Source organism: Pteropus alecto, unplaced genomic scaffold, assembly GCF_000325575.1.
Source record: "Pteropus alecto unplaced genomic scaffold, ASM32557v1 scaffold146, whole genome shotgun sequence".
Classification (NCBI taxonomy): domain Eukaryota; kingdom Metazoa; phylum Chordata; class Mammalia; order Chiroptera; family Pteropodidae; genus Pteropus; species Pteropus alecto.
The window spans coordinates 27,503,826-27,526,002 of NW_006442107.1; the positions used below are offsets into that span (position 1 = coordinate 27,503,826).

The following is a 22,177-nucleotide window of genomic DNA, read 5'->3' on the forward strand; positions in this document are numbered from 1 at the left end:
CTTTGGTTACCAAGAGAAGTTGAACATTTTATTTTTTTCCTAACCCTTTTTTGAAAGAATATTCTTTCATGAACATTAAAGATCATGAAATCTAAATCTAGTGTCTTATTCTCTCACTTCTCTGAAGAATTTAATTTGTGACTAACTCTACCTACTTCTTTTCGTGACTTAGGTTTTACTATATAATTCTAGTTCCCCCAACTCTCACATACTAGCTCTTTTACTTCCCACAAATTTCCCACAATTGAAATTGTAGTATTGTCCTCTGAAGTTTCAGCCCTACGCTTTTCAGTCTGTATTTTCTTCAGTGTAATATTCTCACTATGCTGTTCTTTAGTCATCTGGAAAATTTGTATCTAGTAGAAAGAAACTGAGCTAGTAATGCTACCTTGATCCTGAAATGACTTTCAGAAGCAGACCACTGGCTTTTCCCTCTCTTCCTCTTATAAGTCAAGGTGTCAATTTATTTTTTTTAAATTTGTGTTGTCACTATTCTAGTTTAGACTAACACTTGAGAATTAGTCTAGTTCATCTCCCTCTTTCTGTTTCTTTCCCTCAGTTCATCTTTTTTTTTTTTTTATGGTGATAATAATTAATGAAATCCATTAAGTTTCAGGTATACAATTTAGCAATAAGATATATACATATTGTATTGTGTGTTCACCACCCATAGTTAGGTTTCTTTCTGTCACTGCATATTTGACCCCTTTTACCCATCTACCTCCCCCTCCCCACCCTCCCCACCCTCTGATAACCCCTAGTCTATTGTCCATGTCCACGAGCCTCTGTTCATTATAGGGCACTGGCTTATTTTGTGAAAATACTAGTATGATCATGTCATTTCTAATTTCAGAACCTTTAAATGATTTCCCCTTTCATAGAACAATTGAAATGAGTTTTATAGACTCACTAATTAATATCTGTTTACTTTAGGTTGTTAAAATTACACATTGTCCTACACTGCTCACCAGAGATGGAGATCGAATTCGAAGCAATGGAAAGTTCGGGGGCCTTCAGAATAAAGCTCCTCCAATGGACAAACTTCGGGGAATGGTATTTGGAGCCCCAGTACCAAAACAGTGCCTGGTCTTAGGGGAACAAATAGGTAAGTTGAATAAGTACTTAAATAAGTTTTTCATTTGATTTTTATCCTTTTTTTGGGACTTGCGTATTAATATTCTAACATGAAAAATTAACCAGTAACAAATATGAATAAGATGTTTTTGTTTGTGACGTGAGACCTCACCCCATTTTACTTTCTGTAGGCTGCCAACAGAATTGTTTCCACATCTAAGCTCTGAAGTGTGTATACAGTTGACCCTTGAACAGTACAGATTTGAACTGTGCTAGTCCATTTATACGTGGATTTTTTTTTTTTAGTAAATATATAGTTGGCCCTTCATATCCCCACGTTTTGCATCCTTGAATCCAACCAACCATGGATTGAAAACAGTATTTTTGATCTGCAGTTGGGAATCTGTGGATGTGGAAGACTGACTATATGCATTATTCTATACCATGTTATATAAGGTACTTGAGCATCTGTGGATTTTGGTATCCACAAGGATCAGGGAGTGGGATTGGTCAGCTCCCTGAACCCCCTGTGTTGTTCAAGGGTCACCTGTACTTTTATAAGAGGTCCCCTATAGACCTTTAGAGACTATTTGTGCTTAATTTTATATAGTTGTAATATGCTTGAATATCTGCTTAGTTTTTCAGCAAAAACCAGTTTATTGTTAACATTTTTAATGATAAATTATGGTAAATACATAGAATAGAAAATTTATCAACTTAACCATTTCTAAATGTACAGTTCAATAGTGTTAAGTACATTCATATTGTTGTGCAACCAGTCTCCAAAACTCTTGTCATTTTGCAGAACTGAAACTGTACCCATATTAACAGCAGCTGCTCATTCCCTCTTCCCGCTGGCAACCACCATTCTACTTTCTGCCTCTGAATTTGAGTATTCTCAGCACATTATATGAATGGAATCATACAGCATTCATCCTTTTGGGACTGGTTTATTTCATTTAGCATGTCTTCCAGGTGTATCTGTGTTATAGCATGTCAGAACACCCTTTCTTTTTAATAATTAATAATATTCTGTTGTGTGTATATACCACATTTTGTTGTTAACTTTTATTAAAGAATAATATACATATAGAAACACACATTTCATAAACATACAGCTTGATAAATTTTCACAAGATGAACACTGCCCCTGGATGTGGAACATTATCAGCACCACATGTTTTCTCATGCCCTCTTCCATTCACTGCCTAACCTCGTTTCCAAAGGCTAACAACCTTCTTGACTAAAAACAGCATAGATTAGTTTTGTTCATTTTCGTACTTTATGTAAATGAAATCATGCAATGCATACTCTTGTGTATGTCTGGCTTTATTCATTCAGCATTATGTGTATAATTGAAGTTCATATACATTGTAGGATAGTATTCCATTGTGTAAATATACCACATTTTAAGACACAGGAAGGCTCAGGAAAATAAAGTTTATTATATTCACAGGTCCTAGAGACAGGAGGCACCACGTATACCTTACAGGGCTACATTGAAAAACACCAGGGTGGTCAGGAGGCAGAAGACAGGAGGAAGAATAGTGCTTAGGCCACAACCTTTATTAGGGTTTTTGCAGGAAAGGTAAGGCATAAATAGGTTAAACAATTTAGGATTGATTATTTTGAATAATTTCAACAGGCTTTGAGAGGTCTCTTGCTACTTTGCTGGTACCTGGCCCTGAGATGATTAAGGCAGAAAAATATTACTTCTTGCTGTGCACAGGCCAGATAAAGGAGGTTTTGCTCAAAATTGGTTAGTTAGCATATCAAAGACATGTTGGGGCCTTTGCTATCTCTGGGAGGAGCAGTCTCTCTCCAGCCAGCAAGGTTTTTTAAGATGTTAGAACATCAATATACAGAAAATTAAATTATATATATATAAAGGTTCATACTTCTGTTAATGATGGCAGTAAATGCATTCAGAAATCTTTATAGATAGTAAATGAACATCTAAACAAACCAGTAAGAAATCGAAAAAAACAATTCAGTCTGGAGTAGTGAATTAACATAAAAAGCCTCAACCCTTATCACTCTAGCACTACACTTTATTGCAGTGTTTCCAAACAATAAGAATTACCTGTAGAACTTTTTAAGTACCATAAAGAGACTAATGATTCACCGATAAGAACTCAAATGTTAGACGGTTTTTAAAAAAATGAGACACTTTAAGATTACTGATGTGCATAAAGTATTTTCGATTGTAGGCAATAGCTGTCAGCCTTGACCACTTTAAGCAAAACAGTACTGTGTTGGGAAAAATTGGAAGAAATCACAGATTCAAAGGAGAGTAGAAAAACTGGGACATTTAGCAGCCTTGAGTGAAACCTTCATCCTGGAGTGCATCTTTTAACAGAACTCAGATCCTACAACTCCTGGGAGAAGCTTTCTCTTCTGAATCAGCCAGCCATAGTAATGATCAGATAGAATAGAAAAGAGCTTTGAGGAACCCTCCTCCTTGTGTATCGTGGGACGTTTGCAGAGGAAAAGCAATTTTCAACTAGACTACCACCACAAAAATTGTCTATACTCGCACAATTAAAAGCAGAGTGTTTGTCTTCTAAATAATTCTGCCTACCCAGTGTTTGCATATTTTGTATGTGATATAAGAGTAAATCAGAGCATAAAACAGAAGGAAAAAATGAGTACATATTATAAAATAAGATGATTAGAAATAATACCTTGGATAACATGTAAATACATTGAGTTCTTTTATTAAAAAGCAAAGACTTAAATTTTAAAAATCTAGTTTCAGGGTATATAAAAATAGCTGGCATTTATTGAGTACTTAGCTACATAGTCAATAAACTAGAATAGGAATCCGTTAAAAGTTGTGTCTCTCCATGACAGCGCTTTATGTTCCTTACAAGAAATACCCTTCTAAACAAAATACTACAAGGTAAAAATCTTAAATTAACAAAAATGTAATGTAAACATTAAATAGAAATATTAATGCCAAAATTAAGTTCAAGACAAAGGCACTGAAAGGACAAAGATAAATTCATTTTGATGAAAAATATATTCCATACTAGATGCATAAAAGTTAATAAACTTGATGTAATAAGTTACAGAATAAAAATTCTTAAAACTGTTCATAACACAAAGATAGAAACATTGTTGTGAGAAACCATTATTCCATGACAGGTCATTAGTCAAAGAACAAATTGTAATACCAGTAGCTTCTTAGATGTTTATAGACTATGTCACAAAAATTGGTCATAATTTTAGTTGATCACTGTGCTAATCAGCTACAATGAGACTACAGATTATAAAAATTAAAATTTACTTAGGATACATTTTGTGACATAATGTAATAGAATTAAAATTAATGTATTCTTTTCCTCCCAAACTAACTCCAAATAGTGGACATTCAGAAACAACTATTTTGTCAAAAAAAAAAAAAAAAGTTTAAATATTAAAGAGTATTCTTGAAGAATTAAGCATTACAAATTAGATGTAGGCGACATGAAGACAGTTGAAATAAAATGTAGTCTAAAGCTTAATGCTTTTATTATTAAATGAGAAGGAAAATAATCCACTCAAATGACAGGAGAAAAAAAGTACATTTTAAGAAACAAGTACAAGCAAATGAATTAGGAAAAAGAAAACTCTTTCATTGAATATATAATTTCTAGAGATGGTCTTTGGGCAAAAACTAATATTAAAGGAATAATGGCTCACAGGATGCATTCAGGCATAGAGGTTTCTTAGGTTTTGATAATGTTATAAATACATTTATTTAACATCTCCAAATAAAAGGGGCTAAGTTCTAGAAAATTGCAAATGAACAAAATTGATTTAAATAGGGCAGGATACTTATATAGACCATTACATGAGGAAGTGTTCAAAAAGTTAACTCCATCCTATAGGTCTTTTTTTATTTTAAATATAAATCATTCCAGAATATAGATAAATATGGAAAATACAGATCACTTTATGAAACTAGTAACAAACCTATTTCCAAAAATAGCACATCAAAAGAAAACTATTAACTACTCTTTAGCTGGGTTCAAGGAGTTCTTGACACAGCTAAATAGAAATAAAAGCTTAATATTGAAAGGAAGAGTTTATTTTAATGTTCCTTTTTTACCTTCAGCAATTTTACCTCAGACGTTTGCATGACTTGCTTCTTTTCTTTTCAGTTCTGTACTCTGTCACACCTTCAGAGAGAACTTCCCTGATCACCCTATCTAAAATACTGTAAGAAGTGAGAAAATACAATATTTTATAGTTAATTTTTTTAAGTTTACATAAAATTTTAAAGCACCATGAAGAAAATAGAAAGATAAATAACAAACTAAGGGGAAAAATGCAACATATGATAAGCAAAGGCATTATAGCCTTATTATTAAAAACAATCTTTAAAAATCAAAAAAAAGCAAAGAGTAATAGAAAAGTGGGTAGATGACATGAATTAGCAATTTTCAATGTAATAATAATAGTTAATATTTGAAGTCTTAACTTATTACCGAATAGTTTGTTAAGCTTGTCACTTGAATGCTTTCATTTACAGATGAGGAAGATGAGGCTCAGAAAGGTTAGATAACTCTCTCAAGTTCAGGACAGTGTAGGTATTCATTCGCACAGTGAAGCAAAAGAGTAGAAAGAAAAAAAGAAGTAGAAAGAAAATTGTCTTCTTTATTTCAGGATTACATAATTGAGATCATTTTTTCTCTATTATCCTTATCTATATATTTTTCCAGCTCTGCCTCAGTGAATACTATGTCACTTTCATAATTAGAAAAATTATTAATTTTTAATACTCATGTTCTTTGAACCAGTAATTGATCTTTTAGGAAACATGCCTAATAACATGCCTAAATAAACAATTCTAAATACAGACAAGACTTTTTACTTAGGTGAAAATTATAGCCTTGTTTTTGAAGCAAAACATTAGAAATATTAAATACTTCAATTGAATTTATAATCTGGGAAAGGCTTATTACAGTGTTAAATGGAAAGTGGTTAGAAAATATATGCAAGTATCACACATGTTAAAAATTAAACTTGCAAACTTATGGAATAAAAAGACTAGAAAAAAGTGAGTTGGTAGACCTATTGATTTTTTCCCAACCTTTCCTCTTTTTTTCTGTATTATCCCAGGTTTTCTATAGAGATCTTATAAGTAGAAATTCTTTTTAAAAAATTATTTAAAAAAATAATTATGGACATTGTAGATGGTAAGATATGGACAGAAGAAAGGAGAGCTGTTAATAGATACTGAAGAAAGGAAAATCTTTATTCAATAAGTAATCAATATATAGCTTATAATCATGATATTATTAACAAACTCATTAACATTTTTATTATGTTCATATATTCCAAATATGTATTATACATCTGGTCAGCTTTGACATTATTTATACTTGTGTCATTATTCTAATATAAATTATTAGAATAAATTACTCTAATTTATTTAGAGTAAATTATTAGAATAAATTACTTATTGGATATTTAAAAAGATGTTCCTTTCTTCATTTGCTATTAACAGCTCTCCTTTCTTTCATCTGTCTATATCCTACCTTCTACAATGTCCATAATTATTTTTTTAAATAACTTTTAAAAAATAATTCCTCTCAATTATTACTGTCCATTTATTGGTTTTTTCATTGTTATTTTGAGTAAAACCATTCCTAATGTTTTTAGAAATACTGAACAAGATTATTTAAGTGCCATGGTTTTCAGGGCAAGGATATTTTGTTTAGTTTTATTATGGAAGTAAACCAAGTAGTAGTATGAGTTCCCATGGACCTGTCACCTAGCTACTTTTATGTCATTTATACCTACCCCTTTCATAACTTGCCTTCCTCTTCTCCCTGGGTAGATTATTTTGGAACATATCAAAGCAGAGATTCAAGTATATTTTTTCACATTTTTTTGGTAAGCGTAAGTGCTATCAGTTTTTGCCAATGAAGTTCTTAGAATCATGTAGAACACAAAATTTGAAGAAACCTAAATATTTTTAGTAAAGTCTACCTACCCATCTAACTGCTTAAAGCTTCCAGTGGTGAGAAAGGCAACCTTAAATACTTGCCTAATAACAGCCCTTCAGATATACTTTCAGTTCTTTTGTATTACTTTTAGTAGTTTTGCTTATGTGGTCATTCTCCTAGATATATTCTTTATCTTCATATATGTATCATACAGAAATTAATGCATTGTAATTTGAACTTTCTTCCCTTTATATGAACTAAGTTTTAAAAGTATTTTGCTGTTTTCATAGTAAAGCTTCATCGTTTTTTCCCCCAGATATTTGAAAAATTTAGACAACATACCATATAAAAAGTTCAAAAATTATTTATAAACAGAATTGAATGCGAATTTCAAATTCTTCTCCTTGGCAAAATTCTATTAAATGAATTAAGAAAGACTTTTTATAGACACCATGATAAATAGAAATTACATATACAAAAAATTGAAGGTTGATAAGGCATGTTAAATTTAGCTGCTACTGTCCATTTTATGAATAAAATATAGAAGCTACTGTTAGTGCTGCATTTTTTATTTATTTTTTTAATTTTATTAGTTTCAAATATACACTACGTTGGTTACATATTTATATAGTTTATGAAACGATCCCCCTGATTGCTGTTTCTCTCCTGTGGTTCTACACCCAGCAGTTACATTAATGCTAACTGATTCTCTATGCCGTGTTCCCCATCCGTGTAACCATTTATCAACTAATGATTTGTACTTCTTTAACCCTTCACCCTTTCTTCCAGCCCCTCAACCGCCCTCCCCTATGGCCCTCACCAGATTGTCCTCTGTATTTGCAAGTCTGTTTTTGATTAGTTTGTTCTTTTCCTAGATTCTGCAGCTACATGAAATCATATAGTATTTCTCTTTGTCTGACTTATTTCACTCAGCATAATAACCGCTAGGTCCATCCATATCATTGCAAATGGTAGGATTTCATTTTTTTTAATGGCTGAGTAATATTCCATTATGTATATGAACCATAACTTCTTTATCCAATCGTCTGTTGATGGGCATTTAGTTCGCTTCCATATCTTGGCTATTGTAAATTGTACTGCCATGAACATAGGGGTGCATAGATCTTTGCGAATTATCGTTTTGGTTTTCTTAGGATAAATACCCAGGAGTGCAGTTGCTGGGTTAAAAGGTATATTCATTTTAATTTTTTGAGAAACCTCCATACTGTTTTCCATAGTGGCTGTACCAATTTGCAGTCTCACCAGCAGTGTATTGAGGGTTCCCTTTTCTCCACATCCTCGCCAACACTTGTTCTTTGATTTATTGTTGATAGCCATTCTGACAGGTGTGAAGTTGATATCTCATTTTGGTTTTAATTTGCATTTCTCTGATGATTAGTGACCTTGAGCATCTTTTCATGTGACTGTTGGCCATCTGTATTTCCTCTTTGGAGAAATATCTGTGCATTTTTTAATTGGATTGTTTGGTTTTTTTGTTGTTGAGTTGTATGAGTTCTTTATATATTTTGGATATTAACTTCTTACCAGATGTATCATAACCGAATATCTTCTCATATTCAGTCAGTTGTCTTTTCATTTTGTTGATGGTTTCCTTTGCTGTGCAAAACCTTTTAATTTGATGAAGTCCTATTTGTTTCCCTTGCCCGAGGAGATATGTTCAAAAATAAATTACTAGTAGCAATATCAGAGAGATTACTGCCTATGTTTTCTTTGGTTTGGGGTCTTACATATTACTCTTTAATCCATTTCGATTCTCTTCATGATTACTTATTTTGTATTCTGCTACTTTACTGAATTCATTGATCAGTTCTAACAGTGTTTTGGTGGAATCTTTAGGGTTCTCTATAGATAGTATGTCATTTGCAAATAACGAGAGTTTTATTTGTTCCTTTCCAATTTGGATACTTTTATTTCTCTTTCTTGTCTAATTGCTGTGGTTAAAGGGGGCATTCTTATCTTGTTCCTGATCTTAAGGAAAACGCTTTTAGCCTTTCTCCATTGAGTATGATGTTGGCTGTAGGTTTGTCATATATGGCCTTTATTATGTTGAGGTATATTCTATTTCCACTTTGCTGAGAGTTTTTATCATAACTGGATGCTGGATTTTGTTGAACGCTTTTTCTGCATCTGTTGATATCATATAGTTTTTATCTTTCGATGTGTTAATATAGTGTATCACATTAATTGATTTGTGGATAGTGTACCAACCTTGTATCCCTGAATAAATCCAACTTGATCATGGTGTGTGATATTTTTAATGTACTGCTAAATTCAGTTTGCTAATATTTTGTTGAGGATCTTTGCATCAGATATTCATAAGAGATATCAGCCTATAGTTTTCTTTTTTTGTAATGTCTTTGTCTGGTTTTGGAATCAAGTTGTAATGGTGGGGCCTCATAAAAGGAGTTAGAGAGCCTTCTCTCTTGAATTTTTTGGAATAGTTTGAGAAGAATGGATGTTAATTCTTCTTTGAATGTTTGGTAAAATTCACCTACAAAGCTATCTGGTTCAGGACTTTTGTTTTGGGGAAAGTTTTCGATTACTGATTCAATTTCATTTGTGGTAATCGATCAGTTCAGATTTTCTGTTTCTTCTTGACTCAGTCTTGGGAGATCGTATGTTTCTAGGAATGTATCCTTTTCTTCCAGATTGTCCAATTTGTTGGCGTATAATTGCTCATAGTATTTTCCTATGATCCTTTGTATTCCTGTGGAGTCCATAGTTATTTCTCCTTTCATTTCTGATTTTATTTGAGTTCTCTCTCTTTTTTCCTGGATGAGTCTGGTTAAGGGTTTGTCAGTTTTGTTTACCCTTTCAAAGAACCAGCTCTTGGTTTCATTAATCTTTTGTATTGTTTTTCTAGACTCTTATTTTCCTTCCTTCTATTCACTTTGGACTTTTTTGCTGTTCTTTTTTTTCTTTTAAGTATAAGATTAGATTGTTTATTTGAGCCTTTACTTATTTCTTGAGGTAGGCCTGGATTGCTGTAAATTTCCCTCTTAGGACTGCTTTCGCTGTGTCTCAGAGATTTTTGAGTCATTGTGTTTTCATTTGTCTCTAGATATCTTTTGATTCTTCCTCGAATATACTTCTTTCTTGAGTATTTTAAAGGTAAAAGAACCTCATAACTAACTACATTAAGAAATATGATTTTAATCATTAATGACCTGAAGTTTTATGTTGTCTTGTGAAGAAGGGCAGCATCACTGACATTGAGGTCGAGACATAAGTTTTTAACTCATTCACCTATAAAATAACTATTATTTTATGTACATAGAAAATATTTCTTTACTATGAAATTGGAAGAACTACCAGGCCAGAAACTCGGCCTCTTTTCCAGATACCTTTAAGAGTTCCCAGTAAGTCATAAAGAATTAAGGAACATAAGACCTTGTCATCACTCAGTTATACATATAGAATTTGTATTTATATTAATATATTCATGATGAATATAGTCACAGATATACATGTGTGTGTATTTACTCACTCTAAGTGTAGATTCTCAGAATACTGGTTAGTTTTCTTTTTCAAATACTGTTCTTAACCTTTAAAGTATAGAATATCTCATTTTATAACTCATGTTATATCTAATGTACTCTGACTCTTAATTTCTTCCACAGTTTTATATATAAACTATTCTATTTATTCACTAAATGTTTGGGTGTTTATATGTCCATTCTCATGAATATTGATCATCTTTGTTGTATGAGACTAGAATCTCAAAGGGCCAGATAGTAAATATTTTAGGTTTTGTGATCCAAGAGGCAAAATTGAGGGTAGTATGAAAGTATTTATATAACCATTTAGAATGTAACCATTTAAAACCATGAAAAGAATTCTTGGCACATGGACTATAGTTTGCTGATCCCTGGACTAAAGTATAGTCACTGTATTTAATATTTAGTTTCTAGTAAATCATACAGGTGATGGTTTCAAATTTGCATAATATAATACATTTTTAGACAAATAATTTAAGGCAAGTTAAGTTTTTGAAAATTAAGTATTTTACCAAAAGTGTGTTTTTGAAAGCCATGTTTACAATAATGGTGATGTTAGAAGCAGTGATTTTCTAGCATGTATTTAATGCATTTATACTCTCCAAATTTGTCTATGTGGAATTAGATTGACTATTGAATATCAAACAGGATGTAAACATTGAGTAAGTGATCCCATTCAGAGAGCACTTTTTTGTAGAAAACTCAGAAATAAATTTATTAAAGTTAAGCAATTGAAGGAAATTAAAATTTAACAAGCAACAGTCTTGTGCTGGGATCTAAACTGCTTTTTTATTTTATTTGTTTACATTGAACATTTTTTGGCTTTAAAAGTAGGTCCCACATGTTGCTGTAACATAGTACCCAGTGTTGCTAATTCTTTCCTTAAACTCTATCAGTAGTTTTAATCAAATATCTTTGGTTTCTTTGCAGATCTTCTTCAGCAGTATCGTAATGCTCTGGACAAGTTGAACCGTCTGACTGAGGACCTTAATAGTCAATTAGAGTACCTTCAGTCTCCTGAAATGAAGAAGAAAAAACAGGAACTTGATGAACGAGAAAAAAATCTGAAATTAATAGAGCAAAAACTAGGTATGTGCTTACTTTTTGTTAACATCTAGTTTCTCTGTATGAGAAAGTATTTATGATTAGAGAGGTTCAGCTACAAGAAGAAAGAATGTGAATGATCCAGAGCTTCATTCGGCATTCTTGACCTCCAAGTCATCTGATAAACGGTTAAAAACTATTCTCTCAGCAGATGTAGTAAAAATTACTCAGTATTATTTATTAATTCTTTTTTTGTAAATTAAATTAAATAATTTTGTAAATTATTTGCTTTTCTTGCTTATAATAATTCTAATCTTCTTAAAGTTAATTTTGTACATTTTCTATCTACAGGTATGACTTCCACACATAAGTGTAGTGATTCATTGCGTCATCCAGCAAAGGTTGAAATAACAGATTGTCCAGTTCCTCTTAAAAGAATGAGAAGAGAAGCTACAAGACAAAATAGGTGAGTCTATTTAAGACTTGAAAGTTATCATTGGTTAGTTTATCAAAGCTCCTGGCTCATCATACTTTAAAAAATAGCATGAATTTATTTCTAATTTTCCCCTTGAGCCAGAATGTATGTGTGTGTTTTATTGAACTAAGTGATGGATAATGAAGGAAGAAATAATCATCATATTCATTCAGGATATTCCAGTTTTCTAAATGACTTTTGCTAGTTATTTGGAAACATAATAGTTTATGTTATGTTAAAAGTCAATGTTAAGATTTAAATTGCTTTTCAGTTTGGCCTGACTTTCGAATACACTCATTCTGCTTCATAGGATCAGCAACTTGATAAGTATAGACTATGCAGCACCATTTGTACATTACTTATTTAAAAATTGCTTTTAGCGTTTGGTTTGGAAAATCAAATACCATTTAGATAACTCACCCAAAAACCAACAAAGCTGTCTGCAGCTAACTCGGTGATAAGAACAACTTTCTTTTTTAGATTATCTATAGGGACAGCCATCACACAGGATACCATGGTACTAGGGTTTCTTGTACATTATTTCAAAAAGTTTAAATGTAGACTCTGTCCAGGTAAGTGTCTCACATTAACCTTACAGGAGTTCCCTCAAGACTGTGGTGTTTGGAATTGGTATTCCATGCCCTGTATATCTACATATTCTACATATATGCAGTAACTATTTGAATGTTCATTTTGTGCTGTATGTTGCTGGGTGAATAAAAGTTGAGGTGGTTATTGCCCCCATGACACTCTACAGTCCCGTGCAGGACAATTCAAAAAAGTAAACTCTTTTCTGTATATAAACATATACAATAATGTTAATTTCTATGAAAGAAAAAAGGATGAAGTGATAAAATATAATGGGGAAACTATATTGGTTTTCTGGAAGGATGCATTTTAGCAGAGAACCGAAAGATGAAGCTAGCCATATACTCTCCAAATTTTTATGAAGAAACCAGCCCTATAGGTTTCAGTTAGGTATGTAAGCTCTGAGAAAATAACACGTGTGGCGTGCTTGTATGGCTAAAGCGTGGTGGGCAAGGAGAAGATCCCAAGATGTGATTGGAGAGGTAGGTAGAAGCCAAATTATGCCTCCTCTTCCTTCAAAATCATGTTGCAAAAAATTGTAGGACAAAATTTTTTATGTTCTAAGTTCATTGATGTCTCTTAAGTACACTAACATTGTGTAGTAGCAGGAGTAAAAAAGTGTGGTAGAATAGCTGCCTTTAAATTAAAGAGGAGAACTACTGAGATGATAATGAGATTATAAGAATACAGTACTCAACAATATGAGAAGTGTTTTCACATTTTGGGCATGTGAATGATGTGCTTTTACTACAGGTATACAGTATTTACAAACTATTAAGCTGACCATTGAAAGTGTACTGGGACAATTTAGCATCAGGAAGAGTATTTGCAGTGGATTTAAACACATAATTTTTACAAGTCATGACTTCAGAATGATGCAGAAAATCCTTACTAATCATCATTGGCAGTCGCTATGGCACCAGCTCGTTACTGTAAAAATCAATTTATTCATATAGAAAAGACGTGTTCTATATCTAAATAATTGGAGAAAATTCTTCTTTATAGAAGTTATTTTTTATAAAGTTCTTTATATAAGAATGAAATACAAGAGGCATGATAAAATTATAGCATCATGATTTTGCCACCCTTAATGAAATAATGGATCTAGGCAATAATAATCAATGATAAATAATAAATAATACCCAAGTGATTAAGTAAAAAGCTGATGAGGAAACTTAATAACTTAATAACTTCAGATTGACATACTCGAACCCACTAATCAATCTTAGCAACACTAGAAGCAGGACGTTAACGTGAATCTAATGAAGCTTCTAGTCAGCCTTTCTCAACTGGGGTTCTGTAGAAGAATTAAGCACTGCAGAAAACTGAGAGACTATTTTCCCTAGAGTAGTACATAGCTAGTTACATTCTAGATGCATAGGAATGAGGTTAATTCATTGCATACAATAGATGCTTTAAAGCATTAGCTAAAATCTCATAAATTGAGAAGGGCTCAATTTAACAGGTGTACTGGAAATAATGGGAATTTAGGGATGAGTTAAATGATGCCACCAGGAAACAATCGGCCAAATCTAGAATGTCAAGAACGGGACATTGTACAGGAAAGATGACTGATTTTGTTAATAAATCACTGACATAAAAGCATAGGGAGAAGGATAAACTGTTCATGTAGAGTAAAAAAATGATTAAAAGATATAACAGTTAAATGCAGTGTGTGGACCTTTTTTGGATCTGGATTTGAATTTTTAAAATGACAACTTTGAAAAAATTTGGAGACATTTTAATGTCATCTGGATATTAGATATGTTAAGAAATTATTAATTGTGTATATAACAACATCTAATAGTATTTACATTAAAATAAATATATAGTTGGAAATATGTACTTATAAGTATTTATCAGTGGTCCCCAACCCCCAGACTGCGGACCAGTACCAGTCTGTGGCCTGTTAGGAACTAGGCCACATACAGCAGGAAGTGAGCAGCGGGCTGGGGAGCAAGCAAAGCTTTATCTGTATTTGCAGCCACTCCCCAGCGCTAGCATCAGCTCCACCTCAGATCATCAGGCATTAGATTCTCCTTGTAGCACTGGTCCCTGGTGCTAAAAGGGTTGGGGACCACTGATAAATAACATGATGTATGGGATATACTCCAAAATACTGCTGGATAAAGAAAAAGTGACAGGATATCAAAATAAGATTGGACAAAATGTTATAATTACTGAAGCTTTTTAATGTGGGTTTGCCATAATTTTTAAAGAAGTGTTTTATTAAAGATGGAGAGCATTTTTCCAGTTTTCTAAGAGACCAATGAAGAAATTGCTGCTGAGCATTTCTAAAGTACATACACTTGAGGCTACCGAATTAGCCCAAGCACTGAATTAGCCCAAGCACTGAATTAGCCCAAGACCTTGCAGTTACAACAGCTCTACTACAGATAATCACTGATTTGGATCTTCTTCATTAAGATTTTGTAACAATTCAGAGGCAGTATGGTCTAAAGTACATTTTTTAGTTTATTATGTTGTTAGTAGTACTGCTATCATTTACAAAGTCATACATGTATATAAACCAAATGATATTGTGTTGTACTGTAATGTGAGCCACACATAAAAATTAAAATTTTATAGGAGCCATATTAAAAAGTAACAGATTAATTTTAGTAGATTTTATTGAATTTAGTATATAAAATATTATAATGTGTAAACCATGAAAAATTATTAATGAGGTATTTTAAATTCTTTTTTTTTTCATGTAAAGTCTTCAAAATTCTGAAAACAGTAAATCTCTATTAGGACTAGCTAGCTACATTGCAAGTGCTCTGGAGCCACACGTGGCCAGTGGCTACCGGATTGGACAGCACAGGTATAGAAAGAGCTTATGATGAGGAAATCTTGTATCCTATGCGTCTTCACTTTATCCTATTCCCTAGAGGCAACCTTTGTTTTAATGGTTTGTTTATTCTGTTGTCGCCGCCATATTTTTTTTTATACATGTGTATATATACTTATGTCTGTTTGTTTTATCAGTTTTCAGACAGTGCAGCTCACCCAACCCCTTGGTGTAGAGGTGTGTCTTGCCTGGCCCATCTAATGACTCTTGGACTGAATTATTCTGAATTATTTTCGAACTTTTTTTTCCCCTCATGATTCAGTTATATACTATCTTGCAGCCACAACCAAGCCTTCCATGCTTTTTCAAAGGTAGAAAGCAATAAACCACATATATCTTTATGACTATGTACATATTTAGTACTAGGCAAAGTTTTGTGCTAGGATTGCATTTCCTTCTCTATAAGGTTCTAGGTCACCAGTGTTCCAGACATCAGGATTAAATAAATCTTCCATACAATATCAGTTCTTAAATTTTAATCTGATACGTATTTAGATTTGTTTCTTGGATGATGTTCATTTTTCTGGAGTTTCTGATTTCCTTTTTTTCTTTCACTATTTATTTTGTTCACATACTCTTCCTCCTGCTCCAGTACCTAATAACTGTGTTGGACCTCCTGGGTCTTTCTTGGCTACTTTCATGAGTTAAATCCACTGTGTCTTGGGTTCCTTGTCTTTGTCTCATAGCTTTCTTAGGAAAAGTGTATACAAAGAAACTGGGAGCTTTTTAATGTCTGAAAATGTCTTCATTCTGCCTTCACATTTGATTGAAGTTTTTTGGAGATAACAGGATAGAAACAAGGCTAGAATACACTAAAAGAGGAGGAACTGGGAAATAGTCTAGAGACAGTGGCAGACAGTCTGTCAGACAGAACCCAGAGACTGTGGATTCAGAGAAGTCCTGCCCAAAAGAAGGTGGATGGGAGCAAAATGGAAAAGGGGAGGAAACTACAGCCTAGAATATGCCAGATTTTCAAATCAAAACTTTGAAAGCTTTGTCCCCTTGTTTCTCCAGGCATTACAATGGACACCATGAAGTTAGTTAATGATTAGTTAAATGTTGATATATTGGCCTCAGGTATAGTTGGTTGCACCCTAGAAGCTTGTCTAATGCATCTAGGGAGATAGCACCCAGATAGTTGGCTGTCCAGCCATACACTTAAAGCAAAGCCTTGCTGGCCCACTGGCCCTACTCTGCCATGTCCCACTTAAAATTTCCACTCAGAGAGGAGACTTGATGGGAAAATAGTTCTGTTTTTGTAACAGGAGAAGAAATCCAGGCCACCAGCACAATCCTTTTTCTTAAATATAATATTAAAACCGAGAATCATCACGTTTATGAGTGGCGTTAACATGTGAGAGAAAATCTAAGATAAATAGCAAAACCAACCCTAGAAGATAATTTAGCCAAACTCTTTTAAAAATTTATAATTCCTAATAAGCTTGAAGGAAGTTATATTCATGAAACTGAGAGGGTATTAAGAGGAAGATAGAGGTAAGATTATAGATTACAAACACGGTTGCTGAAATAAAAAATTCAACGGATTAAAATCAAAGAAACTTCCAGGAAAAACAGAAAAGAAATATGTGAAGACAAAGGAGACAGAACCAATTCAGACTATTAGGAATCCTAGAAAGGAGAAAATGGAGAAAAAAAATATATGGAAGAGAATTTCCCAGGGTTGAATGAAAGAGACCATTGAATGCCCAGCACAATGACTGACAAAAGAGACACCAAGATAATTCATAGTAAAATTTTAGAATATCAAAGAAAGGTGGAAGAGTGTAAGTATTTTCATAGAGCAAAGAGAGAGAACCATATTGTCAGTGCGGATTTTGGTGCCAAAAAACAAACACCAAAAAGATTACCATTGTTCTTTAGCTTTGTTTAGGCAATGTTAGAAGTTTTAGGTCGAAAATTTGGTATAGTGTAGCCTATGGCTTCCTCCCCTTTTGCATCCTGTTTATCTTTGGGAAATTTAAAACTATTTTAATCTTCTATTTAAAATTTAAATTTATTGTTTCTATTTAAAATTTGTTTAATTTGTTTAGTAATTTCCTCATGCGCAATCTTTATCTATACTCCATAAATCTTAAATAATTCTCACACTGTCTCAAAAACATTAGAGCATTTAAAATTAAAATATCTTAACAGAATTGAAATAGTGATCTATTTTAAATTTTAGTGATAAATTTCACAGGAAATAGCAAAATAATGTATATTCACATGTATGTTTGTTTTTATTTATGTTTATGTATGTATAACATTTATATATTTGAAAGTTTCATAGAGGTTACATACAATATTTCATCAACTCTAAGATGTTATTAATTATAAGAAACACCATTATTTCATGAAATGTTAAAAACACTACAGATTAACTCATGACATTAAAAGGTGGATTTCAAAGATGTTAAATGTGGAAAAACATGGATCTTAGAATCAACAAAATATGTTTAGCAATATATAATACTACTTGGTAGACTTAATTTCTTCAATAGAGACTTCAGTTTTCTAATTCATGTTTTACTCATAAAGATTACAAATTAGCTTTTTATCAAAAATGTGGATCTTCTGTTTGGAGATGGAAGTTCAGGTAACTATCATTAGGGATAAAGAATTTAAATGTATCTGAATAAAAATATCTGCATATATATATATACAGTAAGGTATTCACTATGGTCATCTCTATGTGAATGTAATTAGAGATATTTTTTAACAGTTTTTCTTTTGTGTCTTTATTTTATAACTTTATTATAATAAGCATTATAATTCTTGTTAATTTTTAAAATTGTAATTTCATTTAAGGAAAAGTGAAAGCAAGAGAAAATCTTTCGATTTGGAGTCTAAGATATACTATTTTAAAGAACTATGGTACAAATTACCCCTTTTTCTATACATGTTTACTGCTTTTATTTTGAGGCTTTCTCGGTTTTGTTTTGGAGGGGACAGGCATACATGTAGAAGAAGTGAGTATATACAGGGATTTAACTAAATGTTTCTATTGAAGATTATCAGAATGAATAGAACATAGTTGCATTGGATATTTAACCATACACATCTAGTGAAGGAGTTCAGGAAAGGAAAACTTTGGTATATTTAATTTATTATGGTTTTTTTTCCCCCACTATGAAACAGGTCTGTAACCAAAACAGATGTGTGAAAGGTGACAGAAGAGGAGACCATTATTGGTCTCAGTTAGAATGCCCTGCCTTCTGCAGCTCTGTTTCAGAAGACCGAGAAGGTGACTTTTACCACACTGAATATTTCTGGGGACTATACAGGAATCTGGGCATTCATATCCATGTCTATTCAGATGGGACTGGAAACAACTATTCAGTTTTTTGAATCTCACTGAACAATATGGATTTACTGTAATTATTCCAGTCATCATGCCCTTTAGTTGTCATTATCTTGCTTATGTGTCAGAGGAAAATGTGCAAATATAGCAGTGACCGTAAAATTGACACACAGCATTTATTATTCCTAAAGAACAGTATATGTACTATTTTTCAGTATGATTATTATGGCTATGTTAGAACTATTTCTTGGAAACAAATGTTTTTACTGCTTTTGTGTGAATTTATTTAACAAAACTGTTTTGTCTCTTGTGTCTAAAGAAAGTTCCAGAGGTTAGGTATTTAATTGTAAATATGTGAGGAAACTTAATGAAGAATTCAAAATAAAAGTAGAAAGAGCACAGGTATCTGGAAATTCAAATGTTAAGATACATGGAAAAATATTAAATCAATGAGTGAATTTTTGACAGCAGTAACATTTTAAATTTCTAAAGACATCCTGTGTACATATATAAAATATGCAGCAGCAGCAATTTTTATAAGTGTTGTTTGACTCTATTAATATTAGATTGCGTAAACTCGGCCTTAATTCTACATTTACGTTATTTTGTAATTTTTTATTACTATTTTTAAAGAGTTAAAGAAGTTATACACTTCCACATTAATGCAATAAGGGTCTGCTAGAACATTGCTTCAAAAACATTTGAATTGTGTATTAATTCAAGCTAATGTATGTCAATATAATGTCTTGTGTAAGTTCAGTTGTATTGGTCTGTGAAGTCACTTTGTAAGGAAGTACTTTTGGTACAGTTTTGTGTCCCAGGATATGTGTGTGTTTTTTAATCCTTTCTGAATATACAGTGAAGTTAATAAACAGGATTTTTTTCCCCCTATTGAATAGACGTTTCTTTTTTTTTTTTGATTGAAAACTCCATAAAAGTTACCTTGGTAAAAACTTTTCCGATGTTAATGTATCTTTATAATTGGAAGTCATTTAACTGTATTATTGAAGAAACAAAATGACAGTAATTGAATTATCTAAAGGAAAGATTACATTTCTTTTAAGTGAAACTTGTTCTTACTGTTAAATGTTTGTGCTAAAAAGAGAAAAGTTCCTTTTGTATTTTTTATATTTTTGACTATGATATGGTTACTTAGTCATTTTAAATGGGTGGGATTAATTCAATTATATTTTCAGTATATAATTTTCAAATACTTTTTAGTAAAAGTTTGAATTTCTGTCATTTTTATACTGTTAAAATAATTTCAGTTATCTGCTAAACATTTTCATGGAATCACCTCCCCCTTCATGGTTACGTAATTATATTTATAAAATTACTTTTATACATGTTAATTTAAGATATTTTGGATGTCTGTTGAGCACATAGTGTGTACCTCTTTTGACTTTAAAAAGAGGTTGCTACTTTTTAGCATGTATAATCATCCCTCAGACAAGACACCCTGCTGATACCAAAATCTGAGACTGATCAAGCCCTTTATTTAAAATGGCATAGTATTTGCGTGTAACCTACACATACTCTCCCCTATACTTAAATCATCTCTGGATTACATATGTTACCTAGTATGTAAATGCTACATTAATTTTATATCAGGTAACGTGATACGTCCAACTTTGTTCCTCCTGAAGGCTCTTTGGGGCCATTTGTGTTTCCATATAAATTTAGGATTATTTGTTCTAGTTCTGTGAAAAAATGCCATTGGTGTTTTGATTGGGTTTGCATTGAATTTGTAGATTGCTTTGGGTAGTATGGCCATTTTAATGATAATTCTTCCTATCCATGAGCACCATATTGCCTTCCATTTATTTGTATCTTCAATGTTTTATAACTTTTCAAGTACAGATCTTTTACCTACTTGGTTAAATTTATTTCTAGGTATTTTATTTATTTTTTTCGATGCAGTTGTAAATGGTATTGTTTTCTTAATTTTTCTCTGGTAGTTCATTATTGGTGTATAAAAATGCAGCAGATCTAATATTAATTTTGTATCCTGCTACTTTACTAAATTCATTTCTTAGTTCTAATAGTTACTTTGGTGGAATCTTAAGGATTCTCTATGTATAGTACTATGTTGTCTACAAATAATGAGTTTTACTTCATTTCCAATTTGGATGCTTTTTTTTTTCCTGTGTGATTGCTGTGGCTGGGACTTCTAATACTATGCTGAGTGAAAGTGGACATCCTTGTCTTGTTCCTGACTAAATAACCATATCATAGTCAAAAATATAAAAAATACAAAAGGAACTTTTCTCTTTTTAGCACAAACATTTAACAGTAAGAACAAGTTTTCAGTTATTTGCTGTTGAGTATGATGTTCGCTGTGGGTTTGTCATACATACATTGCCTTTATTATGTTGAGGTATGTTCTCTCTACCCCACTTCGCTGAGAGTTTTTAATCGTAAATAGATATTGTTGAATGCTTTTTCTGCATCAATTGATATAATTATATGGTTTTTTTCATTTTGTTTATTGGTATATCACAGTAATAGATTTGTGGATACTGAACTAACATTACATTCCAGATATAAATCCCACTCGAGCATGGTATATGATCTTTTTAAGGTATTGCTGAATTTGGTTTGCTAATATTCTGTTGAGGATATTTGTATCTGTTCATTAGGGATTTGGGCCTATTTTTTTTTTTGTAGTGTCTTTGGTTTTCGTATCAGATATACCCCATTTTCTGTAATAGAACAACTAGACATAAAACCAACAACACAGTAGAAGACTTAAAGAAAACACTACAAGCCAACTGGACTTAAGAGACATATAAAACATTCCACCCAATAGCAACAATTTACATTCTTCTCAAGTACACATGGAATGTTTTTCAGGTTAGACCATAGACTAGGCCATAAAACAAACTTCAACAAATTTAAAAGGACAGAAGTAATACAAAATATGTTCTCTGATCACAATGCAATCAAATTTGAAGTAACAGAAACGCACAAATATGTAGAAATTAAACAGTACACTCCTAGATAACGAATGAGTCATAGAGGAAATCAAAAGGAATTCAGAAAATACTTTGATATGAGTGGAAAGACAATATATCAAGAGTTATGAGATGCATCTAAAGTAGTGCTTAGACAATATATCAAGAGTTATGGGATGTATCTAAAGTAGTGCTTAGAAACATAAGAAAGGAGAAAGATCTCAAATCAGTAACCTAATCTTCACTTTGAAAACACTGAAAACAGGAGAAAACTAAACTTAAAGTAAACAGAAGGTGGAAATGAACAGAATGAAAGAGACTAGATATACAAGAGAGAAAAGCAATGAAACCGAAAGTTGGTTTTTAAGAAAGATCAATAAAATTGAACCTTTAAAAGAAGAGAATATATTAGAATAGAAAATACACTAGAATTAGA

At 32.1% G+C, this 22,177-nt stretch overlaps 1 protein-coding gene across 1 annotated transcript in view; it reads left to right on the forward strand.

Annotated features, from left to right (window-relative positions):
* SMCHD1 (structural maintenance of chromosomes flexible hinge domain containing 1) overlaps nt 1-19,683 on the forward strand; it is a 142,827-nt gene extending 123,144 nt beyond the window's left edge. The window contains exons 45-48 of the mRNA XM_006920053.3: nt 934-1,105; nt 11,459-11,617; nt 11,924-12,038; nt 18,625-19,683. Coding sequence (XP_006920115.1) covers nt 934-1,105; nt 11,459-11,617; nt 11,924-12,038; nt 18,625-18,649 — 471 coding nt within the window. The 3' untranslated portion in view covers nt 18,650-19,683. The remainder of the gene's footprint in view (nt 1-933; nt 1,106-11,458; nt 11,618-11,923; nt 12,039-18,624) is intronic.
* The last annotated feature ends 2,494 nt before the right edge of the window (nt 19,684-22,177 follow it).